At 44.2% G+C, this 23,489-nt stretch overlaps 1 protein-coding gene across 1 annotated transcript; it reads right to left on the bottom strand.

The window, feature by feature from the left end:
* Nucleotides 1–20,131: 20,131 nt before the first annotated feature.
* CXHXorf66 (chromosome X CXorf66 homolog) lies at nt 20,132–23,191 on the bottom strand. The gene is made up of 3 exons (XM_081792436.1): nt 23,057–23,191; nt 22,237–22,393; nt 20,132–21,203 (listed from the first exon to the last, which is right to left on the bottom strand). Exons 1-3 carry the CDS (start codon nt 23,142–23,144, stop codon nt 20,312–20,314), a joined length of 1,137 nt encoding a protein of 378 aa, XP_081648562.1. The 5' UTR covers nt 23,145–23,191; the 3' UTR covers nt 20,132–20,311.
* Nucleotides 23,192–23,489: the final 298 nt, after the last annotated feature.

Here is a 23,489-nt window from a genome sequence, read left to right as displayed (position 1 = left end):
CTCATTTGGCCCACTGCATAAACAGAACTGCAAATCCGAACTTCCTCCTGCCAAAGCTGTCAGAACCCGTGGTCTAGAACACCAACCCTTGTGGTGTATCAGCTGACTGCGGAAGAAGCCCCGGTCCCCTGGCAGGAATTCTGAGGAAGCAGTCTTCTGTCCTTATTACCATCTTGACGACACAGAATGCTTACGGTCAGAAAAAGGGGAAGGGGTCTCCCTCCACCATTTCAGTTCTGCTGCCCCGTTCTACGCAAGCCCCTCCAGAAGCCCTTCTCTCTCGCTTCCCCTATTCTTTTCCACCTTTTACCTCAAGCCCTCAGAAATCTCACCATGGCAACTGGGCAGGACAGCCAGTAGGGCACAGGAGGCCGTCCACCTTTGGGGAGGAAGGGAGCACAGTGCTCCTGGGATCAGTTGGTCAGCAATTCATGGATCCAGCAGGAAGGGAATGGTGAGAAGGAGACACTTTTTCCATCTAATGCTTAAAAATGAAAAAAAAAAAAAAAAAGAGAGAGAGAGAGAAAGAGAAGCTGTTATATCAGCATCTAAATCACCGCCATCAGCAAGTTGAAGAAATTTAACCTGTCTCTGCTGAGCTTTCAAACACACTTCATAAGGCTACCTTCGGCCCACTGGAAATTCCTCCCTTCCAAGTCTGGCCTTAACATTTATTTAAGGCAGATTTTATCCATATCGTCCTAATTGTTGGCTCTCTCCAATTCATTCTGCACACTGCAACCCCAGAAATCTTCAGAAGGCAGATCAAATCACTCCCCTACTTAATGACTTTTCAGTAGCTTCTCATCACTCTTAGCGTAAGTCCCCAATCTTGCCTTAACATCACCTACAAGGCCCCGAATTCTCTGACCCCTGCCTTCTGCCCTAGCATAAAGGGGGGCCTGCTCTCCCTCTCAGTCACCAAAGTCCACCTCACTGGCCACCTTTCATCCCTGGAGTTCCCAAAGCTTCTGTTCCCCGGACAGCTTTTGCACACGCGATCATCTCCACTGGGATGCTTTCATGAACTTTGCTATTTATCTTTCAGATCTCAACTTAAATGTCACTTTGTCAGATAAAATCGGAGCTCCCTGTTTTAATGTGCCAAATAGCCCTTATTAATTACATCGAGGGCACTGACAAATGAGGTTAGTAATCGTGGAGAACAGCAGAAGTCCAAAGGGATTGTGGATGATCTCATAGTGTTTTGTTTTTCAAAATGGGGAAGTAGGTGTATTCTTATAATCATGATACCAAAGGCATACAAGCTAGAATTGACTATAAAAAAGGATGGGGTATTTTTAACATTTATTTATTTTTGAGACAGAGAGAGACAGAGCATGAACGGGGGAGGGTCAGAGAGAGGGGGAGACACAGAATCGGAAGCAGGCTCCAGGCTCTGAGCTGTCAGCACAGAGCCCGACGCGGGGCTCGAACCCACAGACCGTGAGATCATGACCTGAGCCGAAGTCAGCTGCTTAACCGACTGAGCCACCCAGGCGCCCCAGGATGGGGTATTTTTAAAAAGTTTTTTTTTTTAATGTTTATTTGTTTTTGAGAGAGAGAGAGAGACAGCATCAGCAGGGAAGGGGCAGAGAGAGAGGGAGACACAGAATCCGAAGCAGGCTCCAGGATCTGAGCAGTCAGCACCGAGCCCGATGCGGGGCTGGAACCCACAAACTGTGAGATCACCACCTCAGCCAAAGTCAGACGCTTAACCAACTGAGCCACCCAGGCGCCCCAGGATGGAGTATTTTACTATAGTGGAAGAGAAGAGGCAGTCTCTAGGAACCACAGTGAATTCACTGAGATACAGTTTGGCCTTCAAGGTTCTGAGAAAATGATCTCTAATTCAGAATTCTGCATCCTCCCAAACTATACTGTGAGGATAGACAGAGAAGAGGTTAGAGACAGAGAAGAGGATATGGCATAAGAACAGTAAATCTTTATCTTCCATAATAAGAAGTCATTATATCAAAATATATCAGTATAGTTATACTATTTAGAAATAAGGAGGTAAATATCAGAAGAAATAGCTCAAGTAATGAAAAGTACTTGCCTCTAGGGGCATAGATTGAGAATGGAAAAGAATGGGATAAGGGACGTCTCTATTTTCTCTGTATAAGTCTTAAAACTTTTAAACTATGAGCATGCATTATTTTCATAAAAATAAAAATAAGTTTGAGGGGCTCCTAGGTGGCTCAGTCAGTTGAGCATCCCACTCTTTTTTTTTTTTTTTTTTTTTTAATTTTTTTTTTAACGTTTATTTATTTTTGAGACAGAGAGAGCATGAATGGGGGAGGGGCAGAGAGAGAGGGAGACACAGAATCGGAAGCAGGCTCCAGGCTCTGAGCCATCAGCCCAGAGCCCGACGCGGGGCTCGAACTCACGGACCGCGAGATCGTGACCCGGGCTGAAGTCGGACGCTCAACCGACTGAGCCACCCAGGCGCCCCGAGCATCCCACTCTTGATTTAAGCTCAGGTCATGATCCCAGGGTCGTGGGATTGGGCTCTGCACTAAGCATGGAGCCTGCTTGGGATCCTCTCTCTCTCTGTGTCTCTCTGTCTCTGTCTGTCTCTCTCTCTCTGCCCCTCTCCCCCGCTCATGTGTTCTCACTCTAAAATTAAAAAAAAAAAAAGTTTGAAAATACAAATAGCATTTGGACATGCAGACAAGAAGTAAGAGAACATTCTAACCAAGATAAATGGCAAAGATGGGGAGGTAAAAATATTCCAGTAAATTGTAAGCGGACCTGCCTACAGGAGCAATGGATCCAGGTTGAGGAGTAGTAAATGATATAAAATGTAAACGTCTCTTCTCAGGAAGGCACTAGAATATACATTCCTTCGTATGAGAAAGGAAACCAAGAAAGAGGAAGACCTGAGACCCAGAAAATGGGATAAACGTAAAAGAGAGGTGAAGGGAATCCCCCATGTGATAATGAAAGAAAGTTTGAGGTAGACGGTAGACAGCTGTGTGGCACGCCTAGAAAGCAACCAGTTGTAGGACAAAGGGAAAACAAATTGGAAAGGACGGTCTTGTAAGAGGTCTAAATCTGTATCTTCCATAATGAGGATGCAGTAAGTACTATCTAAACATTGAAAGATCAAGAAACGTGAGTCTAAGTACTTCATATAGAAATAAGGAAGTAAAGGGGCACCCGGGTGGCTCAGTCGGTTGAGCGTCCGACTTCCTCCCAGGTCATGATCTCACAGCTTGTGGGTTCGAGCCCTGCATAGGGCTCTGTGCTGATGGCTCAGAGCCTGGAGCCTGCGTCGGATTCTGTGTCTCCCTCTCTCTCTGCCCGCCCTTCCCCCATTCACGCTCTGTCTCTCTCGGTCTCAAAAATAAATAAACATTAAAAAAAAAATTTTAAAAAAAGAAATAAGGAAGTAAATACTAGAAGAAACAGCTAAGATCATTAGAAGCGGTTGCTTTAGTAGTATAGGTTAGAAGTTGGGAGAAATGGAGTAGGGGTCTGCTTTTTTTCTTTACAAGTCTTATTAATCTATTTAACTTTATGAATATGCATCCGTTTCAAAACATAAAAATTAATTTAATAAAAAAAGTAAAAAGCATTTTGAATGGGCAGAAAGGAAGGAGAGCGTTCCAGCCAAGAGAAAGAGCAAAGATATGAAGTAGTAAGTAGACCTCCTTAGGGGAGTGTGGGTTCACACTGGGAAACAGTGAAAGATAATTTTAATAGCTATCATTTATTGAGCGCTTGCTGTGTTAAGCGCTTTATATATACATTATCTCATTTATTCTCACTAACCCCATATGGTACCACTATTATCCTCATTTTATAGGTGAAGGAACTGAGAAGTTAGGGAACTTGCCCAAAGTCACAGCTAGAAAATAGCAGAGTCAAACAGATCTGCGAGATTGCACATCCATCCCCCCTTTTTAAAAAAAAGTTTATTTCCAGGGGCGCCTAGGTGGCTCAGTCGGTTAAACATTCGACTTTGGCTCAGGTCATGAGCTCACGGTTCCTGAGTTCGAGCACCTGCTTTGGATTCCCCCCCTCTCTCTGCCCCTCCCCAGCTTGTGCTCTCTCAAAAATAAACTAAAAAAAAAAAAAAAAAAAAAGAAGTTTGTTTATTTGTTTTTTTTTTGAGAGAGAGAGAGAAAGTACGAGTCGGAGAAGGGCAGAGAGAGAGGATCCCAAGCAGGCTCTGCACTGTCAGCACGGAGCACGACGCGGGGCTTCACTTGGGGCTCAAACCCACGAACCGTGAGATCATGACCTGAGCCAAGAGTTGGACGCTTAATAGGTTGAGCCACCCAGGCGCCCCTGCAAATCCATACCCTTAGCCACCATATTCTGAAGGTATAATTGACATTTGATGGCTGATTTCATTTATGGGACAAAGGAGAGAGGTGAATTCAAAGTGACTCTAAGGAATTAAGGCTCTGTGAGTGGGAGAGCGATGTTTATTCATTTTAACAATTGACTACATCTGAGCAGCGTGACGCAGCTTTAGTAATGAATGTGAGCGATGCGATCCCTGTCTCGGAGAGCTTGCCAGCAGTCATACATAGGAGAATCACTTGTGGGAACTTCAGTGGAGGAAATTGGGAATTCAGTGTTAGCTGCGTTGAAATAACAATAGAAGGCTCAAAAATGTCCAGTGTGCATGGAGAATGTGGTATTAGAGCTTGATACGAGATGCTCTAAACCTCAAAAATCTATCCCTGGTCGAGGGAAATCAGAACTAAGAAAAGCTGTTTCATTTAACGCTTCAGAGATCCTGCATGAGATTTCCGAGTGCACTTTCAATGGTAGCTGGGCTGGAAGCCAGATTGTAGTTTATAGGTGGAAACCGTTCATTCTCGAAGCTTGATGGTGGAAGAAGAAACAGAGATTGTACGATAGCTAGGAGGGCCATCGGGATCAGCAACTTTTTTTTTCCAAACTAGAGGAGACCTATACGTGTGTAAAAGCAGAGAGGGAAGGATTCCGTGGAAAGGAGGAGCAAAACTTTCAGAAAGGGAAGATAATTGAGGAAGCCGGGTGTGAAACCAGGGGAGAAGGGATGAGCTGGAGAACAGGAGGCTCAGGTTTGAGGGGTAAGGAGGGGCCCTTTTTCCTCTAAGGCAGGAAAGAAAGCTGAGAGGGGAGAGAGCGAATCGAATGGTTTTCGGGGAAGACGATGCACGGAAGTGAGCAGTCCGTTTTTGAGCGGGGCTTCGTTTTTGTGACAAAGGTCAGTTGGGAAAGGAGATGGAACTTCCGACGGAATCCAAGAATAGAATTTGAAGTTCAGATCTGAAGATTAACAAGGCTTTTGGGGGCCCGACAGTCGTATTTCAGGGCTTTCTACTGTTGAAAATTATCGCAGATTGCCCCATCCTTCAGTCTTCCTGACCAATTAATTCACATTTTATCTCATCCAGGCTAACATTTAGGTACTAAGACTTAGGCAGGATGCCATCAAAATCCATTCAAAATGGCTCTCTTCCCAGCAGGGACAGTGATGCAAACTCCCCTTAGCAATCAAATCCAACCTTGAATTAATTAATATCTCTGTTGGCGTCTGTTTTAAGTCATATAGTTCTCACTGGCTCACTTTCTAGCATTTTAAGTTTCACTTGGCACTCTTCGGCAAGTATTTCGTCTGTCCCGCTTGGAAAAGTATTTGCCATTTTGGTGTCACTTAATTCTCGTCCCAGGATGTAATTATGATAAGCCGACACGCACAAAACACCTAACGGACACCAGAGCTTCTTGAGGGCAGGACCAGGCCTTATTTATCTGTATCCCTATTGCCCAGGGAAGAACATGACACGTTGTGGAAGCTCGAGAAATACTGACAAAGGAATGATCATCTCTGTGCCGTTATGGGGAGAGCCCAAAACCGGGACCCAGGAGATGTCCGTTCTGACTGTTATCTAAAGTTCCTCTTGGACCCATCACATACATTCTCTGGACCTTATTTTCTCCATGGGAAGACGAGGGGACTAGATAATTTATGAAATTACTTCTGACTCACGAATTTTACATGCCATTTTTAAGCAGATAAAATTTCAGGTTTCCAAGGGGCGATATTTGGACTGCTGTTTGAAACTTGTTCTAAGTCCCTGGCTAAGCCATTGGTCACTGCCTGTGACCCAGAGTAGACCTGCACTTCAGGTCATTCCTCCTAGACATGCCAGACAATCAGATGTGCTACTCAAAGCCCTGTCCCTTGCCTAGTGTCTTTTCGGGGTCTCCCCTGGTGGGGTTGTAGTGCTGCAGTCAGCAACTTTCACTTGGTGCCAGGTCTTTACTAGGCCCAGTTATGTGTAAACCACGCTCACGTATTTCTTTTTTATCTTAAGTCATTTGGTCATAGGTGACCAACCACGAGGCCACAGGTGTGGACTGAGGAAGGGGCAGCAGTGTGGCAGGAGGAGGTGCCGTGGGAGACTGGGCCACCTGTGCATGAGACTAACCTATGCCTTCAGGGCCCGCTCAGACTCTGTCACCAGCCAGACCCCAAGACCTGACCCCTACTGCTCACCTTCTTACACCCACTGACCTTCGTTCCGTATTTTTCCTTCAGCTCTGCTTTCCAGCTTATCTCTCTTTTTTTTTAAGTTTTTTTAATATTTATTTATTTATTTTTGAGAGAGAGAGAGAGAGAGAGAGACAGACAGAGCACAAGCAGGGGAGGGTCAGAGAGAGAAAGACAGAATCCGAGCAGGCTCCAGGCCTGAGCTGTCAGCACAGAGCCCGACGCGGGGCTTGAACCCACGAAGTGCGAGATCATGACCTGAGCTGAAGTCGGACGCTTAACCGACTGAGCCACCCAGGCGCCCTTCCAGCTTACCTCTTAATAGGAGACCTGAAGGGCATAGCATCCTGTGATGGAAACCAAAACTACCCCTCAAGCAACAGCAACTGCCCAAAGAGTTCCGGCCAGCTCAGAACACCCAGACCAGTTTGAACTTAAGCCCCAACTCGCACCTGCACAGATGGACCATGGAGTGACTGGCGGTTATCTTGACGTTGTTATTCTACTAAAAATCTCTGCGCAAGGAGGAGTGGAAGCTCCATTTACGTAACATATGATGTATGTATAAGCATGCTTCCTTAAGGCGCATGCACAACCTAATGCCTGCCTCTACCTCCAATGACAAGGCTCCCGCTCTAAATATTCATCCTAGGGGGCATCTGGGTGGCTCAGTCGGTTCAGCGTCTGACTCTTGGGTTTGGCTCGGGTCATGATCTCATAGCTCATGGGTTCGAGCCCCGGGTCAGACTGTGTGCTGACAGCTCGGAGCCTGGAGCCTGCTTCGGATTCTGTGTCTCCCTCTCTCTTTGCCCCTCCCCTGCTCACACTGTCTCTCTCTCAAAAATAAATAAACATTAAGAAAAATTCATCCTAGCACTAAATAAAAGGAACCCATTCACCCTTGCTCAGGGAGTCACGGCTGTGGAAGTTATTCCCTGTGATCTCCTTATTTGCTGCAAATGAAGTTTCCCTTGTGTTGCCACTCTACCTGGGGTAGTTTCTGTCTGTGACTCACCAAGGAGCAAATTTACATTAGTCGGGTTACAGCTCTGTCCCACATACACACCTTCCCCAAGTCCTTCCCACTTATACACACACCTTCCATAAGAGGATGGAATTCGTTCTCAGCACACCAGACTTCATGGGCAGGGGAACTTTATCCTCACCTAGTCAGGCATTTTAGTCTCCCCCAGAAAACTAAATGCAAATCAGGAGATTGCTCTCAAAAGGAGGGCTCCTGGCAAAATAGGAAAGCAATGGAGGTGAGCAAGAGAGACATCCCGACAGGTGTCTCCTACACCTTCTCAAACTCCCCTGCCCCTCATTTCCCCACTGCCTTTGCCGAGCCCCTGCCAAATTGTTAGATTGAAGACGTTTATCTCATTCCCCTAGTCAGAAGGGAGGATTGCAGAAGATGACTAGAGGAATGAGATAAACCTCTTCAATCTAAGAATTTGGAGACTTTTCAAAGTATTTAGGTGTTTATAAAGAACCACAGGAAGTGAGCAATGCTGAACCAAAGCAATGAGTCTATGGTGATGGGATTTCATTACCAATAGATAAGCTATTTGGGCGTGTAGTGAGGTCTCACTCACTCTCTGCCTTTCAGATCACACCTTGTGACCGCCAGCTACTCTGCACAGTACCCTCTGCTTTATAGCTGCGGGGAGAGCTAAGTGTTCTCTCCGCCCCAATCGACCTGCCTTTCGATATTCAGTACCTCATTCTTCCTCCACCCTCCTTGTACCACACTACCATACCTGTGGTTTATGAGAATCTTCCTAATCGATCCCGGGTTGAACGGAGAATACCCAACGATTAAAAAAAAAAAAAAAAAGACTAAACCCACCAAATAAATTAAGTACTTACGCTGTACATTTCATTAACATTCAGATAAAGCTGCTTCCTTCCCTATGTGTGGACACACATAAAGAGGATCCGGAATCACCAGGCAACCAGATAGAATATGGACTTCAAATAAACAATGGTCTCGTCATTCTTCACAAGAAGTTAATTAGCTCCTCCCCTACAGAACACTTCTTAGACTGTGATTGGTAATGTCTCAACTCCTGCTCGGCTATAAAGTCGTGATCAATAATCAGTCTATTTCTCTGGTAACTGTCATTTCACGACTATTGGCAGATCTCCTATCATTAATGACTGCTTTACCCTCCCATGGGGCAGGCATGGTTTCCGACCCTCGGGCTTCCGTAGGAAGTTTCAGCCCAATCTAAGCACCGTGAGGTGCCATCAGATGCACTCTCCTCCCCATCCCAACATGATTATCCAGTGAAATTCGGTTCGAGGAATAGAAACACTGCAAAAGGGTTGGTAGACCAATGGACCAAATGTTGGTGTATACTTTGTCAGGCAACGGTTTTTCTTTTTAGGCACTCACTAGATCATGATCTCCTTTGGGCTGCTCCTCTCTTTGGGCTCAGTCTCCCACAAGTTTGGTATCCTGTAAAGTACAGGACTCTTGATAGCTGCCCTGTTTCACTCCAATTTAGGGATGGTGCTTCCTGGATGGTGCATTTGTAATATGTACAGAGTCCCCGACATCAGCAATTTTGTATTTGACAGAGGGATATGAGATTACTTCACTTTTTGGCAGTCTGTAAAGTGCTATATTTGTCCATGAGTCCCTTTTCTGCTTCCACGCTGGCCTCAGTTCTTGAGTTGTGCCAAGGAGGAATTCAGAGCCAAACTCTCCAGTAAGCAAGAGTTTGACAGCAGCGAAAGAGCAAGTTCACTTTTGAGATAGGAGAGTGAGCAGGCCCAGGGGCGGCGACTGCAGGGGAAGGTGGGGAGGCGGTCAGGGAAGTCTTTTCTTTTTATGTTTGCAGAGGCTGTGGGTCATAACTAGAGTGGTCTCTGACTGAGGTTGCTTCCAATCATCTAAAGGACTCCGCCTACTGGTTGGGGAGGGGGAGTTTTTGGCCCTATATGGTCCTTGTCCGAACTGTCATGGCAGCCATGGGGGGTGTGGGAGCGGTGAGGAGAGAGGGGTGTCAAAACTTCAATATCAATGTATTATAATGAAGCTCTGTAGGTTACTGCAGGGTGGTGGTTATAGAGAACAACACATTCATATCCCGGAGGTCTTTCCCTGCTGTTTGGAAATTGGTTTCCTCTCCCCCACCTTTTTAAAAAGTTTTATTTATTTTTGAGAGAGAGACAGAGAGAGACAGAATGTGAGTGGGGGAAGGGCCAGAGAGAGGGAGACACAGAATCCAAAGCAAGCTCCAGGCTCTGAGCTGTCAGCACAGCTGACACATGGGGCTCGAACTCACAAACTGCAGAGATCGTGACCCGAGCTGAAGTCGGACGCTTAACCGACTGAGCCTCCCAGGCGCCCCGGTTTCCTCCCTTTTTATCAGTCGGAAAGCATTTGTTCTCTGCTCGTATCTAACTGCCCACTCTATCATATTAATATTTGTTTTTATTATCAATTATTATTATTTAGTTGGAAAAATCAGTGTCTTCTTTGGTTTAAACCAAAGCTGTCTCGGGAATATATGGTAGTTTCCCTAATCGGCTTTTGTTCTTGGCCCAGATCATAAACAATATTCATGATGTCGAATGTACAGAGAATTTATTTATAGCCTTGACATACTTTTCCATGAACTGTTTAAATATCAACATAGTTCAAACGAAGCCTGCCAGGGAAATAAATGATGTATATTCATTTCTGTTGGTGACCTTCCATAGAAAGAAATTAAGGATTGTGTAACTATAAAGAACAGATAGAAACAGTCAAAAGTTCAACAAACTGCTGTGATTATGGGTGATAGAATTACATATATTTTGAGTTTTTCTGTGCGCCTTATATTTCCTTAATGTAGTTACACCATGACCTTTGGCGTATTTTAAAGGAAGACGCATGCTTATTTCCATTTCTTCCTCAATCGCAGGGATGGCAAATCTATGGCACATATGTTGCCACTCCCCACTTCCAAGTTCATAGCAGACGGTGCTAGTCAATCTTGGCACTCTTTGTCACTGAATTTGGAAGCAATCCCATAATCTTTTGCAATCCAGCCCTCTACACAGCTATGTGAATAGCTCAGCGATCACCCGAGATGGAAGTCATTTGCCATTCTGGTTCTAACCTTAAGCGTTCTCACCGCGTCTTAGTCGAGGATCAGTGGCGACAAGGAGTCGCTACTCATTCAAACCAGTATAAGAAAGGGGAACTTATTATAAGAATACAACAGACAATTGGGCATGCAAGCTGGTGCAGCCTCTCTGGAAAACAGTATGGAGGTTCCTCAAAAAACTACAAATAGAACTACCCTACGACCCAGCAATTGCCCTACTAGGCGTTTATCCACGGGATACAGGTGTGCTCTTTCAAAGGGACACATGCACCCGCATGTTTATAGCAGCACTGTCCACAATAGCCAAAGTCTGGAAAGAGCCCAAATGTCCATCGATGGATGAATGGATAAAGAAGGTGTGGTATATATATACAATGGAGTATTAGTCGGCAATCAAAAAGAAGGAAATCTTGCCATTTGCAACTACGTGGATGGAACTGGAGGGTATTACGCTAAGCGAAGTTAGTCGGTCAGAGAAAGACAAAAATCATATGACTTCACTCATAGGAGGACTTTAAGAGACAAAACAGATGGACAGAAGGGAAGGGAGGCAAAAATAATATAAAAACAGGGAGGGGGACAAAACAGAAGAGACTCACAAATATGGAGAACAAACTGAGGGTTCCTGGAGGGGTTGTGGGAGGGGAGGTGGGCTAAATGGGGAAGGGGCACAAAGGAATCTACTGAAATCATTGTTGCACTATTTGCTAACTAATTAGGGTGTACATTTTTAAAAAGTTTTAAAAAAAATTAAAAAAAAAGAAACTAAAGGAAAATCGAAGTTACCACGTTCAGAAAACAGTCTTGCATTCATAATAAAACTTTATCAGTCAAAAAAAAAAATACAACAGACAATATCACAAAGGTTTGGGCTACAAAGCACAGCCAGGCAATAGTGTAATTAAGACTGGAATTGGCAGAAACAGGTTGCTTGTTTTTTCCCTCAGTGACCACATAGTGTCTCTGTTCTACGCTTGTGTCTCCCTTTTGACTGTCATCTACTTTCCACCTAACATGCCTTCCCAGCCCTACTCTACATGTTATTTAATTCAAGCATCCATATAGTTCTCTCACTAGAGTCTCTGTGTCTCTTATTGGAAATTCTCAAGAAACAAAATCTGATGGCCCAGGGGAGTAGAATCACGCCGTAGGAAGGGCTATCCCTCTCAGAGCCATGAATACGCCAGGTTAAACCTGAAGAGGCTGGCTAACAGATTATCTACTCTGCTCACGTATGTTCTTCTCTTTATCCTCCTTGAGTAGAATTGCCAGATGCAATAGAGGATGCCCAATTAAATTTGAATTTCCCATAAATTATGAATATTCTTTGACAGATGCATCCGAAAAAAAATTGTTCATTGTTTATATGAAATTCCACTTGACTGGGCATCGTATATTTTTATTTGCTACTTCTGGTGACCCTATCCCCCCTGAGACTTCCTTTGGACTCACCCCTTGAGCTGGTCCAGTGATATTTTTTTCTAGTAAGTCAATAGCTGTTACCCTTACAGTGTGGGTAAAAATCCTACACTAAACTATCTCGATTAGAGGTTCAGTGTAGCCACAGGAGTAGTGCAAGTTTAGAATATTGCATGTTTCACTATTATTGGCTCTATTTTTGAAGGGTTGCTATTTTCTTTCAGGCTGACTTTGTATAGTTTTTTTGGGGGGGTGGGGCTATCTCATTCACAGAATAGAAGCTGTTTGGAGATAGAGTCTGACTGATGTTATGTCTGTGTACCTCACTCAACAGTGTTCGGAGCACCACGAATATATAACAAATGTCACAATTTCAAAAAATAACTTTCCTGTAAGAGTTTCTTTTTTTTCTTAAGTTTATTTATTTATTTCGAGAGGGAGAGAACATGAGCAGAGTTGGGGCAGAGAGAGAGAGAGAGAGAGAGAGAGGGAGAGATAGAATCCCAAGGTTCCGTGCTGTCAGCACGGAGCACGACGAGGGGCTTGATGTCATGAGCCTCAAGATCGTGACCTGAGCTGAAATCCAGAGTGGGACGCTTACCTGACCCACCCAGGCGCCCCTCCTGTAAGAGTTTCTTAAAAGAAGTTGAAGTGGTATTGACCAGGGCTTGTGGCTCTTGGGGAGGATTTGTTTAGGGTTTTCAACCCTACTCATTCCTCTTCAGTAACCAAATCGAAAACAATGTACTGACTACAGAGGACTGATTTATTTATCAGTGGCTGGCCAAGACCCAGTAACCCAACAGAGTGCTCTTTCGAGATCGATTGTAGATGCCACTGTTACCCTTTCCACTTCAAAACAGAGCCCCCAACTTTCCACTGGAATTGTAATCTTGGGATCAGCCTGCCTATTCATGTATGGAGAGAGTGTCAACTTGTGTCACGTACCCAGTCACAGGTTATGCAGATAGCATGGCAAGGACGGGTCACCCTTCAAGGGAGTGACCTTATCTACTGGGTATGAGTGACCTAATGCGTGTTAAACTCTTTACAGTCAGATTAGCCACTCCTTTTCCTGGGGAGGAAAGAGTCAACGCAAATGATGGGGTGTAAAAGACCCTCCTTCCCTAGCACCCCCTCAGAGTTGTCTATTATTTGATCTTGACTATTTTTTAGGCAGTAGCAATCTTCGCCAAGTAGATTAGTTTCCTAGGCTGCCATAGCAAAGTACCACAAACTGGGTGGCTGAAACAACGGATATTTATTATCTTACAGCTCTGGAGGCTACACGTCCGAGAATCAAGGTATCAGTAAGGTCATGCCCCACCCCCTGAAGGCGCTAGGGAAGGATCTTGTCCAGTCCTCTCTCCCAGCCTCTGGTAGTTTCTTGGCTTATAGGGGCCTGACTCCAAACTTCACATGGCATTCTCTCTGTTTGTACATCTGGGTCCACCTTTCCCCATTTTTTAGTAATACAAGTAATATTGGACTCTACTATGCTGTGACCTCATCTTTAATTATACCTGCAATGACCTGATTTCCAAATAAAGCCACATTCCAAGGTACTGGGGGCTCACCATACAGATTTGGTGGAGAGGCACGATTCAACCTGTAAAGGAAGGTATTCCATCATTCATAAACTGCGTATCTCTTGCAACATCTCCTGGTTTTGTTTCTCCTCTTATCTGAGTACTTCTTACAGAATGTTTCACTGTGGATGTTTGTGTGGTAGACCGGCTGAGGCCTTACATGTCTGAATAAAACTTGATCCGTGTTACCTGCGGTAGTACAACGGAGGGATACAACAAAACGTGAGTTCTAGAAAAGGAAACTAAGGGGGCGCCTGGGTGGCTCGGTCGGTTAAGCGTCTGACTCTTGGTTTCGGCTCAGGTCATGATCTCACGGTTCAGTTCATGAGTTTGGGCCCCCCCACCGCCCCGTCGGGCTCCCTGCTGTCTGAGCAGAGCCTGCTTCAGATCTTCTGTGCCCCTCTGCCTGCCCCTCCCCTGCTTCCACGCATGTACATGCTCTCTCTCAAAAATAAAGAAAAACATCCAAAAAAAATGTCTTCGTAAACACCAAGGAAAAAAAGAAAAGGAAACTAACAACATGTGGCATATATGCGGGACCCCTAGGATGTCATGGTCACACAAAAATGCTTTTTCCATCCCGTTCGGCCTCAAGTACCTACTCAATGAATAGGGGAGATGTTCTTTGGAAAATTGGCTACAACATAAAAGCGGCTTAAAGCTCTAGAGTAACCTAAAACTCTATTTTAGACATGTAGAGTTTAGTGCATGGTAACAGGAAATGAAACAAGAAAAGTGGGTCGAATTAGAGAATGGTAGTCCAGACTGGTTTGCTGACTATCTACCACTCTAGCAATTGTCATATGGGTCCTGAAACAGCTTACCCCCCCATCACTTCAATATTTTTAGTGGGTATGTAATGTGTTCTCATTATGTCCTATGGTAACCTCGAGAGATCAGCACAGAAAGCTTTATTTCCAACAGCTTCACTCTGTCGGTGCTGTGCTTTCAACGAAACTAAGGTCTATTAAAGAGACTTGTTCACGACAGAGATATATTCCTGTTGCCAACAAGTGTCACTTTCAGAAGCTGACTGCCCTAATTGCGAATAATCTATAATATCTACCATTGGTTTTGTAGTACATTAGAATTTTCTTTAACTTTGCCGTGACTGCCTTTGTACTTCTCTAGACTAACATGTAGAAATGAAAGGTGAGAAGCTCAGTCACATTCTTGTGTTCCAGTTTGTAGCCAAGCAATCAAGCAATTTGACGTTGATTTTCTTATTTTACTTATCTATTTTTTAAGAGTTAAACTTTTTTTTTACATAATCTCCATATCCAACATGGGGCTCGAACTCACAACCCTGAGATCAAAAGTCGCATGCTCTACTGGCTGAGCCAGCCAGGCGTCCCTGGATTTTCTTATTTTGCAAAATGGCAGAGAAAGTCTAGATATGATAGATACAATCCACTCTTAATATTTCCAGGACTTTCCAGCCATTCGTTATCATAGGCCTTCGTTTCTTCTTTTACTCTTTGCAGTTACCCGTCTTTGGTCGTTTCAATAAGATATTGAAAACTAGGGGGGCACCTGGGTGGCAGTCTATTAAGCATCTCACTCTTGGGGCACCTGGGTGGCTCAGTCAGTTAAGCGTCCGACTTCACCTCAGGCCATGATCTCACGGTTCTTTGGTTCGAGCCCCACCTCGGGCTCTGTGCTGATAGCTCAGAGCCTGGAACCTGCTTCGGATTCTGTGTCTCCCTCCCTCTCTGCCCCTCCCCTGCTCGCACTCTGTCTCTGTCTCTCTCTCTCAAAAATAAATAAACATTAAAAAAATCTTTTAAGCATCTGACTCTTGATTTTGGCTCTGGTCATGATCTCATGGTTTGTGGGCTCGAGCCCCATGTTGGGCTCTGTGCTGAGTGGCTCCTGCTTGGTATTTTCTTTCTCCCTCTCTCTCCCCTTCCCTGCTCTCTCTCACTCTCTCTCAAAATAAATGAATAAACATTGAAAAAAATATATTAAAAAATAGGGGCACCTGGGTAGCTCAGTCGGTTGAGCATCTGACTCTTGATTTTGACTCGGGTCATGATCTCATGGTTTGTGGGATCGAGCCCCATGTCTGGCTCTGTGCTGGCAGCCTGGAACCGACTTGGGAATCTCTCTCTCTCTGCCCCTCTCCAACTCGTATTTGTGCGTGCCCTCTCTCTCAAAGTAAATAAACTTTTAAAAAATAGTGTATGTTACTGGGAAAGTAGGTGACTAAGGGAAGGGCTTGATGATGGAGGATATACATGAATTTTTTTCATTATCAGCAAATTTCTACTATTCAGAGAAAAATGGCTATATTGTGTCTATATTCTATTTTTTTAAGTAAAATACTTAATATATAACATTTACGGCAATTTATTTTTTGTCCTGCAGCCGTCTTTGCAGCGTGTTATTTTGATTCAGGCACATGGGATAATTTAAACAAGGAGAGCTATCTGAAAGTTCTTAGGCGTAAGTTATAATTAGCCCTTGCTTATTTCAAAAATGGCCCTTTCCATGCATGGTATAAATAATTGCAAAACTAATTAATCATGCTTAACCCTTGTTTTCTAAGGTCACAGCAGCACCGGGATAATTGAGGGTTGTATATGAGTTACCATTAAGGAGAGACTTGGCCAAACCTCCAACGTAGCTTTTTCTGTCTTCTATTTTCCTTCTTTTGCTGCTTTTAATTTTTAGGGATTGCACACAGTATGGCAGGGACTGTAGGATTTGGGGAATCGATCAAGCTGAAGACTTTTACTAAGTCCCTGCTTAACACCACCATAAACATCTCCCCCACCCCCCCGTGTGTCACTTCTTTGTGGCTGCTTAAAAGATCTGTGATCCCCAGCCCTGCTCAGCTGGTCTCCCACCTCTGGTAAAAAGTGGCCTGTTGCTGAAGGAGCATTTCTTCAGCTCTTCCCAGCTCCTCCTCCCCACAGGAGGGTAGAAGAGAGGATCTCTAAGCATCCTTTCAGCTCCATGATGGTATAGTTCCATGTAGAAAATACATGTGAGAAATGTTGGAAATCTGACCTTTTCACACCTTTTTTTTTAACTGATGGGTTTTGCTTCTTTTTAAGTTTTTAAAAGTTTTTATTTATTTATGTTTGAGAGAGAGACAGAGTAGGGGAGGGGCAGAGAGAGAGGGACAAAGAGAGAATCCCAAGCGGGCTCTGCAGGCGGGACTCGAACTCAGGATCCGTGAGACCCACGACCGGAGCCGAAACCAGGAGTCAGCTGCTTAACCTACTGAGCCACCCAGGCACCCCAATGATGGGTTTTTAGAAAGAGCTTTACTAAATAGAAGGAGCAAAATATGATTCATTTCAGTCCCATAGCCAGGAGTGAGGTAGGAGGTTTGGAGATGAGTGTAAGGAAGGTGGATTCAACAGAAAGAGAACGGGGATGGTCTGAGAGCGAGGGGCCGTGCTTGAAACTGGCTTCACGGTGCCTTCTGGAGAACAGAAATGCAAGGGAGCTGCGAGCCCACCGAGCCTATGCTCCTGACTTGCTGAACAGAGGAAAAGGAAAAAGAGTGAGAGAGAAGGAAGGAGTAAGGTGCCAGGAGAGATGAGGCAAGGCTGCAGGAAAGGCAGGAAATAGAAATTTGGGACTCTCTTACTTAAATCAGGACATTTCCAAGAAGTGCTAAAGACTATCTATTGTACTGATAGGACTTAGTTCTTTTATTTTTTAAAGATTTTTTAAATGTTGTTTTATTTATTTTGAGAGAGAGAGAGAGAGTGGGGGAGCGTCAGAGAGAGGGAGAGAGAGAATCCCAAGCAGGCTCTGTGCTGTCAGCACAGAGCCCAATGGGTGGCTCAATCTCACAAACCTTGAGACCATGATCTGACCAAGAGTCTGACACTTAACTGACTGAGCCACCCAGCACCCCAAGACTTCATTATTTTAATTATTAGCCTGGGCAAGTTTCCACTGGTAAATTTTTTTATTTTTTATTTTTTGGCTAAAGTTCTTCTCTGACTCATGGTCCATATATATATATATTTTTAATGTTTATTTATTTTTGAGACAGAGAGAGACAGAGCATGAATGGGGAAGGGTCAGAGAGAGAAGGAGACACAGAATCCGAAACAGGCTCCGGGCTCCGAGCTGTCAGCACAGAGCCCGATGCAGGGCTCGAACCCACGAACCGTGAGATCATGACCTGAGCCGAAGTCGGATGCTCAACCGACTGAGCCACCCAGGCGCCCCTCATGGTCCATATTTTTATCACTTATTCTATACTGGCTTTATGTGTGAAGCCCCCATTAATGCATTAAGATATTATATATTGAATAAGCTTCAAATATTCTCCAGATTCCTACTCTATAATTAAGTGTGGTTGAGAAAGGAACATGGGTAGTCATGCAGATAACTTGTTCTTAAGATGTCATTATCATTGGTTGTCACTGGCAGTTAGTCATTTTAATTAGATATTAATATTCAGAGCTTTTAAAGTATTACAAATCTCTAGTCTTCAAAATGAGAAAGGGAATAGAGCTTAGATTGGTTTTGCCTAGTAAGGCATTGGTGGAATTTAAACTGAAAGCCATACAATTTCAACTTTTACTGTTTTCTAGTCTACTAACAGCTCGGATTAACTCTAAAATCGTTGTACAGTATGAAGCCAAATTAGCCAGTAAAATTTTAATTTTAGTCTTAGATGCTGGCAAGTGCTGATGAACATGATCTGAACAAAGCAGCCATAAAAAAAAAATTAGGAGATAGATGAGGAAATTTGAATACTGTCTAGACAATTGTCATTAAGGAATTATTGTTAATTTTTTGGTAAGACAATGGTATTGGGGGCATATATATTTTTAAACATAATCTCTATGCCTGATGTGGGGCTCAAACTCACAACCCCAAGATGAAGAGTACCATGCTCTGGGTGCCTGGGTGGCTGAGTTGGTTGAGGGTCCGACTTTTGATTTGGGCTCAGGTCATGATCTCATGGTTTGTGGGGGCCTGCCCCAAGTCGGGCTTTGGGCTGACATCACAGAGTCAGCTTGGGATTCTCTCCCTCTCTCTCTCTCTCTGCGCTGCCCCCCCCCCCCGCCCCCAGCTTGTGCACACATGTGCTCTCTCTTTCTCTCTCTCTCTCAAAATAATGGTTAAAAATTTTTTTTTGAAAGAAAAACTGTAAAGAGTTAGGATTTTTGTGGGTTAGAAAAGCCTAGTCTTCTAAATTTACAAATACAAGTTAAAGTTACTATTAAAATTTTAAACTACTACGAAAAACAGTTCAAACATATACAAAAGTAGATAGCAAGTAGTGTAAAGAACGCCCACATAAGTAGTGTTCAGATTCAACAATTATCATTACATGGCCATCTTATTTCATTTTATATTCTTATCCATTCCCCTTCCCATGTATCTAAAAGATGACTTTCAAAATAACATGCACGCAGGGACACCTTATGGTCCCTTTTTTTTTTTTAACGTTTATTTTGAGGCCGAGAGAGAGCCTGACGTGGGGCTCGAACTCAGGAACTGTGAGATCATGACCTGAGCGGAAATCAAGAGCTTAACCAACCAAGCCTCCCAGGGGCCCCCGGAGTTTGTCCTTTTTTTTTAATTTTTTTTTTTTTAACGTTTATTTATTTTTGAGACAGAGAGAGACAGAGCATGAACGGGGGAGGGTCAGAGAGAGGGAGACACAGAATCTGAAACAGGCTCCAGGCTGTGAGCTGTCAGCACAGAGCCCGACCGCGAGATCATGACCTGAGCCGAGGTCGGCCGCTTAACCGACTGAGCCACCCAGGCGCCCCCCGGAGTTTGTCTTTTAAAAAAGGGTAATGCCAGTAGGAAATCAAGTCTGTAGCTGCCACGGCGTTTTTTACTTATTTATTTTTATGTATTTTCTTTTGGTTACTGTGACCTGATTTTGTTGAATTCAACATTTTCCTTTAAATTGAAGAGTCATTGACATACAGCATTGTATTAGTGTCGGCTGTACAACATACTGCTCCCATATTTACATCCATTAGGAAATGGCCACCCCAATAAGACAGTGGTATTGGAACTTGTATGTATGTATTTTTCTGTCAGATTTTTAGTTTTTATTTATTTATTTTTTAATTAACTGATTGCTTTATTTTTTAATTTCCCTCCAAGTTAGTTAGCATCTAGTGCAACAATGATTTCAGGGGTAGATTCCTTAATGCCCCTTCCCCATTTAGCCCATCGCCCCTCCCACAGCCCCTCCAGGGACCCTCTGTTTGTTCTCCGTGTTTGTGAGTCTCTTCTGTTTGGTCCCCCTCCCTGCTTTTATATTCTTTTTGCTTCCCTTCCCTTCTGTTCATCTGTTTTGTCTCTTAAGGTCCTCCTATGAGTGAAGTCGTGTGATAGTTATCTTTCTCTGACGGACTAATTTCGCTTCGCATAACACCCTCCAGGTCCATCCATGTAGTTTGCAATACCTGTTTTGGATTGGCGTGTGCCTGTATGCTCCTGGTTCCCATTCCAGTGAGCAGATCCAAGTCAGATACATCGAAAGAGCCTCATGCCTCTAAAATGCAATAATAATTACAACAAAAGCATTTGTCACATCATGCGTTTATTTATCATTTTTTAAATCACTTGCTTCCCAGATGGATAGGAGTAACCTCGATGACGATTGCAAATAGATTTCCCACTATCAGTGTGTTAGAAGACAGTGAGCATGAAAGAGTTGGTGTAAGTTTGCTTCTTCACAGGTGGTTTTTCTTTTCACTGAGTCCTTAATTATCTTGGATGCGTTCAGGGGTGGCCTCGTGTTTCACGTTGCAAATAATGGTTACCTCCCTATCACTGTCATTACTGTCATATGTCGTAGTATCACTGTAGCTCACGTTGCCACGGAATACGTTGTCTCTGTAATCTGCCTTAAGAAAGGACTGGGCGCAAGGCTTCGCTTCACTTGGACCAAGTGGGTTTTGAGCATTTCTATTCTGTGCCTCAGAAATATTACTGATCAAAGGCTCAGAACTTCGGCAGACGAGACATGTTTCCTTATAGCGCCGGCAAGGCTTGATTAACTGAGGCCTCAATAACATGTCTGCGCTACGGGCACAAACTGACCTTTTGAGTTTACGATGTCTAGGGGACTTGGTTAGTTTCCGCACACTGGATCGCTTGGGTGTCGAGATGCGACTTTGCGGGTGGGGTGGACAGAGTGGCTTGGTCGGCCTGACTGCGTATTGCAGACCGGCCGGCCGGGGTGGCCTCGCTGCCTTATTTGGGTAGGATGAAGTGGCCTGACCAACTAGCTTATGGGCACGAGCTGGCTTATATGGCTTTCCCAGATTGCATGTTCGATATGGCTTCTCCAGGTGCGATGACTTGAATTTTTTTACTGAGCACGGTGGCCTTTTCTTCCCTTGACTTGACGGCTTGTTGAACTTTTGTGTACTAGAGGACACACACAGCTTTTCTAGACTCGAGGGCCCGACGAACTTTTTTGCACTGGATGGTATGGAGGACTTTTCCGGACATGAGACACTAGATAACTTGTCTATAGCAGACGGCAGGGATTGCTTTTCTAGATTGCATGGGCTGGCTGTCTTGGATTCGCTGAATGACATTTTGGATGGTGGTGTGGACGACTTGGCTGGCACACCTTCTTTCTTGAGCCTGGAAACATAGAAAACTTAGAACACGACAACTTAAAACAGAAATGCTATCGCTATCACCAGAAGACACAGGCTACTATGGCAACTTAGACTTTGGTCTTTTTTTTTTTTGCTTCTAGTAGGAAAAGCAAACACAGGAAGAATTGGAGTGCGGTGAAAGCCACGACTCAGGTTACAGATACGACTTCATGCTGAATGCTTTTTATTTCTCTTAAGAGTATTTCACTCTTTCATCCACATTACTTCACCACGTAGCCTGCATAGGGAAAGACACAGAGCGGTTTCCAGTCTACCGTTGAGGAGGACGGAGGGAATTTCACTTATTCTGAGAATTCAACTTGAAAACAAAAAAGGCTGCAAGTTGAGCAGCAACTTCTACACAGCTGTCACAACGTGTCATACGAAACAAATAAACTCTTTAGACCGGAGTCACTTTCCTGTCGTCTCTACGCCATCGCGTTATCTATCCATGCAGATTTACATTCACGACATCCCTTGAACACTACAGGGGTAGGGCACTGGCTATATGTTCGTCCTCAGTCCTGGTATTGGGAGATTTTTAGGGAACTACTGTATCAGGGCCAGCCTGACCCTCCTATATGAAAGGCAGGGACTGAGATTATGAGAACAACAGCAGTGAATGATGTTTCATGCCGTTAGGTCTTAAAATGGTGACCGTCCAAGAGGTTTCATTGTTTTGGGAATGCAAAGACCCCACTCCCTGTCACTCCCGCTTCTTCCTTCTCCCTGTCTTGGTCAGATAGTCAGGCCCTCTTTTCCTAGACTCAGTTTACAATGAAGTGAATAGCCTGGGGCTCGGCTGAACCCTCGATGGGACATAGCTTTACAACAGGCTAACATTGCTAATGTACTTGAGAATGTTTCAGAGCTGATATTATTGAAGTGGAGTATCCACCCACGAGATGAGCTTTTTAGAAGTCTGGGGTTCACGTGACGTAACCACAGCACCCACGAAGCCTCCGCGATGCGTACACACACGTCTCGCATTCTCAATTTAAAGGTGCAAAACTTACGTTTCTGCCTTGGGCGCGTCGTCGCTCAGACAGTTGTAATGGATGAAACAAAAACAGATGAATACGAAAGCTATAATCATAATACCAATTACGATAACCAGTAGACGTCTCCTGAAGCTGTCCAGTTTGGCGTCCATTGATTCGACGTGTTTGGCTCCTGTCAAAGAGATTATATCCCCAGAAAATGTGTTAGATAATCCAGTTTTCTTCCATTTGATAGCAGTTTGCCACTCAGGGTCAAAATCACACCTTTTCCGCGGTGATTTTGTTAAAGCATGGCAAGCGTTCCCTTGTCAGTTTCCTCCCTCTACCCCATCCCCAGCCACAGTCTAGAAGCCAAATCTGGGAGGCATCTCTGGCTCATCAGTACATTCCCTGGGTTATCCCTGCATCGTGGCTTGCTCATCCCACTCATTACCTAGGTTTTTGAGGGTGTGTATGTCTTGCACGTATGAATGTACTTGAGTGTTAATGTTTGTGTGTGAATGGGTATGGTGGAGAAGGGTCGGGACAAGAAAAACTCTTGTTGAAGCCTGCTATGTGTTAAGTACCATGCCAGACCGAGGGCAGATTGAGGGCAGATTGAGGGCAGAGGTTGGTGGATTGGGTGGGGAAGGGGAGTGAAGGGGGACAATATGTCTGTACTCTTTCTGCTTCTGTGTTCCTTGGGTTTTTCACACAGAACTAAAACCCTCAGGTATTTTCCTGGTAACACCCAACAGACAGCAGATTTCTTAAACACGGCTAGCTTGTCTAATTAAGTGCTCGAGTGTATAACATAATAGAGCATAATTTCTAAATTTTCAGGTTAGGCACTTACCTGTGGTAGGAGATCCATAACTTTGGTTTGTATCTAAACAACTGTTTGTCCAAATAACCAAAAGCAGGACATAAATAAAAAGATTCATGTCCAGGGCTTTGTTCAAATGTTTCTTCTACCAAGGAAACTCCTGTATTTGAGACGGCTCAGCCTGCTGTAGGAGTTTATGACATCATCACCATTTATGACATGTTCTGACAACATATTCTCACCATGGAGAAGGATAAGCTCGTGTGTATAAATATTATCAAATGATTTTTTTTAACAACTTGTTTCTCCTTCCCATCAAATAGTCTATCAAACTCAAATCAAAAAGGTTGGGGCATTATTAAAAACACAGAGGGAGGGGGGCGCCTGGGTGGCTCAGTCGGTTAAGCGGCCGACTTCGGCTCAGGTCATGATCTCACGGTCAGTGAGTTCAAGCCCCTCGTCG

This window comes from Panthera onca, chromosome X (genome assembly GCF_046562875.1).
Source record: "Panthera onca isolate mPanOnc1 chromosome X, mPanOnc1 haplotype 2, whole genome shotgun sequence".
Lineage (NCBI taxonomy): Eukaryota > Metazoa > Chordata > Mammalia > Carnivora > Felidae > Panthera > Panthera onca.
This window is presented reverse-complemented; position numbering and strand designations above follow the sequence as displayed.

Excerpts from the sequence above, each read along its gene's own strand:
- CXHXorf66 (XM_081792436.1), bottom strand. The coding sequence starts at position 23,144 with ATGAATCTTTTTATTTATGTCCTGCTTTTGGTTATTTGGACAAACAGT. Across the intron at positions 22,394-23,056 it reads TTATGGATCTCCTACCACAG|GAGCCAAACACGTCGAATCA; the intron begins GTAAGTGCCTAA and ends TCTCTTTGACAG. Across the intron at positions 21,204-22,236 it reads GACGCGCCCAAGGCAGAAAC|GCTCAAGAAAGAAGGTGTGC; the intron begins GTAAGTTTTGCA and ends CTATGTTTCCAG.